The sequence below is a fragment of the Hipposideros armiger genome, unplaced genomic scaffold (assembly GCF_001890085.2).
Source record: "Hipposideros armiger isolate ML-2016 unplaced genomic scaffold, ASM189008v1 scaffold_950, whole genome shotgun sequence".
NCBI classification, from domain to species: domain Eukaryota; kingdom Metazoa; phylum Chordata; class Mammalia; order Chiroptera; family Hipposideridae; genus Hipposideros; species Hipposideros armiger.
The window spans coordinates 646,255-654,705 of record NW_017732300.1 but is presented as its reverse complement, the minus strand read 5'-3'; the positions used below and the strand labels follow the sequence as shown (position 1 = coordinate 654,705).

The following is an 8,451-nucleotide window of genomic DNA, read 5'->3' as shown; positions in this document are numbered from 1 at the left end:
GAGTGAGAGAGTGTGAGAGAGAGAGAGAGAGAGAGAGAGAGAGAGAGAGAGAGAGGATGAATGAGTGAGAGATTTTAAGGAATTGGCTTATACAATTGTAGAGGCTGACAAGTCCAAAATCTTAGGGTAGGTAAACAGGCTGAAGACCCAAGGAAGAGCTGATGTTGCAGCTAGAGTCTGACAGCAGTCTCTTAGCAGAATTCCCTCCTCCTCGAGGGGAGGTTAGTCTTTCTCTTAAGACCTTCAATTAATTGGATGAGGTCCACATTATGGAGGGTAATCTGCTTTACTCAAAGTCTACTAATTTAAATATTAATCTTATCTAAAAAATACTTTCACAGCAACACCTGGATGCTTTTGACCAAATATCTGGGTATAGCTTAGCCAAGCTGATACATAAAATTAACCATCACAAATTCCTTTTCCCATTTTTAATTGTTTTTTTGCTTTCTTGTTGAGTTGTAAGATTTCTTTATATATTCTGGATATGAACCCCTTATCAGACATATGATTTGCAAATATTTTCTTTCATTTCATTGGTGGCCTGTTCATTCTGTCGAGTGTGTCCTTTGATGCACAGTTTTTCACTTTGAAGTAGTTCATATCACTATTTCCCCTTTTCTACTTTTGATCTTAAATAGTCATTTTGCCCAGGACCAGAATTTGTAGCTCAGCTATGTAAAATGCAGAGAGAAAGCAAAATCTATCATTTGGCTTACCTCATGAAAGGGTATCTCCAATGTTTGGAGACGAAGGTCAACCTTGTGGTAGGTATCCAGGCAGGGCAAAAAGAAGAACAGGCCTAGAAGAGGGGCGGTGGGGGGGGTGCCAGGTGAATAGCCAGCATAGAGACTATTTGGGGTTCACCTTTTTGGGGTCAAATTGCACATTGCTTTGCTTTTCTTAGCCTCCAACTACACACAGGCCATTGGGCAATCCCACCACCACCCCTATAATGTGTTTGTTGTTGCTAAGGTTACCATATAATTTTGTTATTCAATCTGGGATACCTTTGAGGGTGAAAGGAGAGCACTGTTACAACTTACTTCAGGACAACAGGTGTAAACAGAGATTATTCCCAGCAAAATGGGCCGTATGGTCCCCTTGGTCATGGTGCTGACCCTTTTGCGTCTTGGGGTGCATGTCTGTCTCCTTGATGAGATTTAAACTCCCTAACAAGAGTGTCTTATGCACTATTGTTAGCTTTAGCACCTTAGTGCCTTTTAGGTGCTCTGTAAAATTATCTTTGAATCCATGCATGTGCCAAGGTGACAAACTTTAGAGCCAGCAACCTCCATGTGTGATTTCTTAAAAGGTGAGCCGCAGAGGTAATCCGAATAGTGGTATCATATACCAGCCTTCTGGTTGGTTAGTTATTCCTTACCCATCCAATGTAATGTACAGGGTCAGTGTGCAATACATATTTTAGATTGAGATCTTTCTGAGATCTCATTGGACACGGTGGGCTCCTGCAAGAGGCAAAGCTTTCTTGGAAGTAGCAGCACCTCACAGAACCCGGGATCTCTCTAAGGAGCAGCCCAGCTATTAGTCCTTTCTAGCCCTAATTGAGAAGGATGCCAAAAACGAGAACCAGAACAAGCCAGTCCCTGTTCTGGAACTATAGGGTCTGCTGGTTACAAATCTTCAAATTCTGATTTGTGTCTTCTAGTCTGTTCTCGGTTCTCTACCTGCTTCTGTCGACCTGGCTTGGAACTTGGACCCTTTCCAGTACATGCATAGTGGGCCTTTGTTCCTTCTTACGCCTTCCTGGCTAGCTTAGATCTCCGAACCCCAACTACTCAACTTTTCCCACTAACCATATTTCTATCTGTGCCCATTATCAGCTTGGATCTCTGGACATCAACTCCACTAGACTTTAAGGTCCTGGCTATGGGAAACCATGTCTCATTCATCCCTCTTCATTTTTCTGGCAGTTACACAGTATCTGAAACACAGGAAGTGCTCAGTCTATATTTCTTAAATTCTACCAACTAAAGAGCCATTTGTTACTTGGATGCTGAATTTTGGACCCTAGACTAATAGCTCAGCTTATCTCTGAGAATTCACAGGACTTTGGCCATACACACATTCTACTAAAACCAGTGCCTGGCCATGGGTCCTACGCCTGCTTTTGCTATTCCAGCCAGCCTGGCCCTGGAATTTGGCTCTCTGCACCCAGACTTTCTCTTGACCACTGTGACCTGATAGTAATGCTTCCTGAAGAATTTCTTAATAAGCTGTTTTATGAGTAACAGATTAGAAAATGAAGATATCATGAATCAAGTTACTTCATGTCATCTGAGGTCCATACTACAAATATGCATGGATTAAAGAAATTGGCAAGTCTACAGGGGGTTAAAAGAAATGGTTCTTACCAGGGCCTTTGGCTCTTCCAGGGAGCAGATGTCCCAGTCGGAATATAATTACTCTCTCATGTTCCTGTACAACCTAAAAGGAAATGTAATACTTTTGAATCACTCCAAGAAAGAAAAAGAAAGTTTTCCAAAGGCCTTTGCACGAATGATCCTCGATATCAGAAATCTTTTGTTTTGAGAACCAAGAAAAAACTTAATACTTTGGTTTCCAAATTCTATATTTAGTAAGTGTAGAATTTCAGAAAGCAATGGAAAAGTATATTGGCCATGTTAATTTTTGAGCCCATAGTCAGAATTTTGATCAGAGTCATGTTCAATTTTGTATTTTTCTGTGACTTCTGCATTATTAGCTTTTATATGTATCAATTATTAGCTATTTAACAGAAAGAGGGAGGATAGCTTAATACTACGTCTTATATTTTGTTTCAAACTGCAAGAAATATCTCAAAATGACACCCTATTTCTCACCTTAGGACACAGGAAATAGAAAAGCAAACTAAATCTAAAGCAAGCTGAAAGAAGATAATAAAGATTAGAATGGAAATAAATGCAATAGAAAATAGAAAACTAATAGAGAAAAATCAATGGAACCAAAAGTTGGTTATTTGAAAAGATAACACAATTGACAAATATTTAGCTAGACTGACCAAGAAAAAAGAGAGAAGACTCAAATTGCCAAAACCAGGAATCAGAGGAATGATTACAGGGATATCACTATTGTCTTTATGGAAATAAAAAATCTTATAAGAGAAAATACTATAAACTATAACACCAACAAATTAGATACCTTAGATGAAATGGACAAAATCCTATAGAGAGACACAAACTGCCAAAACTGACTCAAGAAGAGAAAGAAAAACTGAAAAGACCTAGAAGTAAAAGATTGAACTTGTAGTTTAAAATTTTCACGCTAAGAAAAATCCAGGACCAGATGGCTTCACGGGTGAATTCTACCAAACATTTCAAGACAAAGTAAAACCAGTTATTCACAAATTCTCCCCCCAAAAATAGAAGAGGAGGAAAATCTTTCCAACTCATTTTCTGCGGCCAGTATTACCCTGATACCAAAACAAGTGAGAGACTCACAAGAAAACTACAACCCAATCTCTCTTATGAATGCAGATGCAAAAATCCTGAACAAACTACCAGTAACCTGAATCCAGTAACATTAAAAAAATTATACACCATAACCAAGTGGGACTTATCCTAGGAACACATCGCTGGTTTAATATCCAAAATTCAGTGAATGTAAGACACCATATCTCAGTAGAATAAAGGATAAATACCATGTGACTATCTCAGATTCAGAAAAGGAATTTGATAAAATCCAACATGCTTTCATGGAGGAGGAGCAGGGGAGACGGAGAAAAGGAGGAAGTAGAGGAGGTGGAGGGGAAAGAGGAGGGGGAGGAGAGGAAGAGCCTGCACAAGGAGCACAATCAGCAAGGCCCCAGCAGCATGTGGAGTGTTCCAGCCGAGGGCATGCTCTTATCTGGCAGCTCCAGCCAATGACTAACGATGGCAGGGGTACCAGGGCCTGGCCATTTCTGCCCATCGCGAGACTCCTCTATGAAGCGAGCTTTGCTCTGGAGTTCTCCTTTAGGCCGGCCAAGACTCTCACAGAGCTGCACCACAGTCTGAGGCTGTTTCTGTCCAACCTTTCCTTCCTCGTCTCATAGCACAGGTGTCAGACCTGCGTCATTGTCTGAAGGCTTTCCCTACCTGCTGCTGTTCTCTCGCCCCTTAATCTTTCACAGACGTTGCCTCCCAACAAACCCCTTGCACTTCTAATTTTGTCTTAGCATATGCTTCCCAAATTGACACAGGTCTTCATTTACTTCAGGGACAGGCAAGTGTAGCCACCTGCGAGCCAAAGATAACTGTAATTCAAGGTCTATGGAAGCTGCCTGAGAAGTTTCCTGGGAGTGGCAGAAGTGGACGTCATGATCTCTTGTGGGCCTGCCTTTGTGCTACAGAGCGCAGATGACCTAGACGTAGCCCCTGTCCTGAAGTGGCTTGCAGTCTAATGAGAGAGGTCAGGTGTCGGCCAATATTATACCTGCGGTAAGTGCTAGAATACCTGTGAAAGCACAGCGACACGAGAGCACAGGAAGGCAAGGACAGCCTGGGGGAGTCAGGAAGGCTTCACAGTGACATCTGAACAAGGTTAAAGGAGGAAGTTCTCTCCGGGAAGGTGCGTGGGGAGGGCATTCCATGCAGAGCACACAGAACACAGAGAAAGAGTAGACGTGTAGTCGGTGAGAGGCACCGGGAAATTACTTACTGGGTCCTCATGGAATCTCACCTTTATGCAGAACCAGACAGAAAAAGGGAAGGTCACGATGATGAAGAGCAGGGATGAGAGGACAAGAAGCCACTCACAGGCACCTAAACCGGAAGACTTGGTACCTTAAAAAAAAAAAGAATAATTATCTTGGAACTTTGCCATACGCACTGACTAGCACTTGTTGGTCCAGCCCTCCATGTTAAGGTGAGAGCCATTTGTAGACTTTGGTGGAAATATGAGAGAGCTGGATATTAGGGCAGTCAGTTCACAGTGCTGCGGTACTGTCTGTGTGAAGGGTGTGTAGACCTGTGCAAACTGGAGCAGGCTCCTGGAAGGGAAGTTTGTACGTCCCAGATGTTTGACCAGGCAATGTTTTCTCCAGGGAAATTCACGCTCTGTGGAATTTATTTCTCATGCAACCTACTTTGGGAAATGCTGCTCCGTCAACATCATGTTAGTTTTCCCAATGTTCTTCCTTAAGGGCAATCACAGTGTTATTGCCATATTTAATTAGTTTATAAATACAGAAGGTGTCCAAAAAATGTTTACACATTTTAAGAAATGAAAACTGTATTAAAATTATAATAATATATACCGATAACAAAAGATGAATACAAGTCACGTTTGACTTCTGCAATTACAAGAGGTGCTCAAAGTGGTTACCATCAGTGTCCAGACACTTCTGATGATGGTAAACTACTGCTTGAGCAACGGTGACCAAAGTGTCCACCTGTATACATTTTTTTGGCACCTCTGGTATATTTCCCTTGCCAGTGGTAACCATGGCAAGTAAAAACAAATAAATTCACATACAAATACAAGTTAGACCCAAAGCCTAACTTGAAGCTTTGCCAAAATACTCTTCTCTTGGAATGAGTTTCTCGAATATCTGACTTAAGTGAATAGTAAACTATTAAACATTAAGGCAAGAAGAGCCTTTAGCTAGGACATAGTCCGAGAATCCCAGCATTGTGGTAGAGCGAAGCTCCTGTTTGTTTCTCCCAAGTCTTAAGTAGCCTCCCTGCTAAGTGAGGAAGAAGAGGGATGTTGCTGCCTCTTGCTCACCTTCCCCCTGGCAGCCATAGAAACCTCCCAGACAGGGCCCAGCAAGGCCGCCTCATCCTCAGTGGGACCTCTCATCCATGGCTTGGGTCCCAGGCTGTAGTCACTTGATAGCTGGAGAGACTGAGGGAAGCCCACACAGGTGAAGCTACTTGCCCAAGGCCACAGCTGGTTGGGGCAGTGCTGGGACCATGACCAGGAATCAGGGGCAGCACCATGCAAAGATGAGCTTTTCAGCCAGACTGTCTTACTCTAGAATTCTGGCTTCTCCACTTCTTAGCTGTAGGTCTTGGGGGAAGCTACTTCATTTATCAACATTTTTTCTCATCTGTGATATGGGAATGATAATACTCAGCAAAATACCTAGTGTGTGCTTGACACATTATAGAGGCTCCATGAATGGGGGCTCCCCACCAATGTGGTCTGAAGCACACACTTACGAAGCCTCTAATCTCAGCTTTACTGTGGCATTGAGCCTAACAACCGTTTAATGACTGGAAGTTACTGACTGATGAAAAGGGATCAATTGGGCAAAACAGCATTAACATGGTCCATACAAACTATACCCTGACTGCACGAATCTTTCTCAAATCTAGCTTTCAACGTTCTGGCATATACTGCATTGCTGGTAACCAGGAAATGTTAAAATTTCATAGTCAGCAGAAAGCAATATAACGCAACTATTCCTTATTTATTGTGCTTTCCTTTAAACCTCCCTCATTGTACACTTAAGGTGAAATGAGGTTTCTCTTCCATTGATTATAAAAAGGATTGGAAGCAGGTAGGTAAATTTGTTCCTAACGGTGGCTTCACCTGCAGAAGCCAAACAGACACCTTTCCCTGTGATTCCCTCGTCTGGCCTAACTTTCCTCTCTTGTTTTGCCAGGATCCTGTTCTAGCTGAATCTGTTCTTTGCTCCAGGCTCTGAGCTCAGTGCTTCGGATGCCTTATCTCCTTTTACCCTCTGAGCTAGGTACTGGTGTTACCTCCGGCACACAGAGGGTTAAAGCCCCGCCTAAGCCCACAAGGTGAGCAAGTAGCTGAGCTGAGAGGTAAACTCAGGTGTTTCTCTTCTCTACTTGGCTCTGCTGCCTCTACGTTTAGGAGAAGAAAAAAAAAATCATCCCAAAGAAAGTTTAAAACGCTCTCAGGTAAGGCCGAGGGCTGGGGCGAGGAGAGAAGCGTAAGCGGAGTCGTTGCTCGGAACCCCCAGCTCACGGGTGTCTTTATTAAATTAGGTGCATACACTCTTCCACGCCCCCCAAAGCCGGCTGCGTGGTTCCTTCGCCATGAGGGCTGGTCCTCAACCTGGACCATACTACCTCCCACCGCCCATCCACAGCTGGCCCCTGAGACCAACGGTATTTAATGGATAGTGTTTGGTTTTTCTTCTGATGCATTTTGGCAGCCACCCCCGGGGGTTGGTCCAGCAGGAAGCTCTGGCCCTGGTGGCCCCGCGCGGTGACTCATCCCACTTTTATCTGACATCCCTTAGGTACCACTTGGAAAGCCTCGCGCCCTCCCGAATCCCCAACCTGCCGTCTGTACCTTCCTCGGGCCGCTCGCTCTCCAGCAGCGCCACCACCTCGGTGCCCTCCTCGCCGGAGCCCCGGACCTCATCCACGTCCACGACGGTGGCGCCGGGCGCTCGGGTCTCCGCCGGGCTCCCTGCCCGCCCGAGGTCCCGCTGCTCGCGCCCCGCAGCCCGCCGCCCGCGGCCCCCGCCGCCTGCCTCGGCCTTCGCCCTCTTGCTCTCCTTGTGTGGGGACCCGCCGCCTCTGCCGTGGGACTCTCTGGAGGAGCTCCGAGCTTTCTTCTCCATCCTCAGAGCGGCAGGGCCCGGGAGCGCGGTCTCTGCAAAGTCGCCGGCGGGAATGCCGGGGGCGTCTGCGAAGGGACCCTAATGACCGGGGGCTGCAGCTGGGGGCGGGACCGGGGCGGGTTGCCGGGCGGTGGCTCCGCTCCCGGGGACGCGGGGCCGCTGCTTCTCGGAGGAGCTGTAGACAGGGCCCGCCAGCCCCCAGACTGGGTGCGACCTTCACCAGTGAGCTTGGGGGAAAGCCCGTGTGCCAGGCCGCGGGGTTTAAACTGTTTCTATAGACACGGATCTGAGCTGCAAGGAAGATTCGGCTGCCTGAAATGCCACCGCAGACGGCTGCGATGGCACTCCGCCTTGTGAATTGTAATCACAGAGGGAAATTGCGTTAGTGGTCCTCGCGTGGTGCTCGAGAGCTTGAGGAAAGAGAAGCGGTGGTCGCATTAGGGTAACTTCAACGTAAAATGAGAAACTTCTCCCGGAGCCCACCCATTCCGCCCTTGCGGTCTTCCAAAGGTGCCTTGCTCCTCCCCCTAGTTTATGTTATATCCGGGCTCTTCTCTTTCTTGCTAATGCTTTAAATGGTAATGGTGTTGGCTGACTACTCCGGGTAGGATTTACATTTTAAAAGGAGGAAAGGAAAACTCTTTTAGACTCTCCCTCTCCCTCTCCCTCTCCCCCTCCCTCCCTCCCTCTCTCTCTCTCTCATTTATCTTTATCTTTATGAACTTATGTTTACTAATGCTTAAGCCTGTTGAGGATGTAATGCTTCTTGAAGGATCGTAGAAGGGAAGGGATTGGATTTAACTTCTGTTTTGAGGGAAGGGACCCTTTTGTCCTTGCTAGACCCTGTTCATATACTTCCTTGATGAAGGCAAGGGGTTTGCTTTTTCAAGGTTCACTGGCAGTGC

At 45.7% G+C, this 8,451-nt stretch overlaps 1 protein-coding gene across 1 annotated transcript in view; it reads right to left on the bottom strand.

Moving 5' to 3' along the window:
- The window catches only part of NPHS2 (NPHS2 stomatin family member, podocin), a 10,327-nt gene extending 2,221 nt beyond the window's left edge, over positions 1–8,106 (bottom strand). Inside the window, exons 1-4 of the mRNA XM_019630826.1 lie at positions 7,273–8,106; positions 4,681–4,784; positions 2,376–2,448; positions 720–802 (exon numbers count right to left, since the gene is read on the bottom strand). Coding sequence (XP_019486371.1) covers positions 720–802; positions 2,376–2,448; positions 4,681–4,784; positions 7,273–7,546 — 534 coding nt within the window. The 5' untranslated portion in view covers positions 7,547–8,106. The remainder of the gene's footprint in view (positions 1–719; positions 803–2,375; positions 2,449–4,680; positions 4,785–7,272) is intronic.
- Positions 8,107–8,451: the final 345 nt, after the last annotated feature.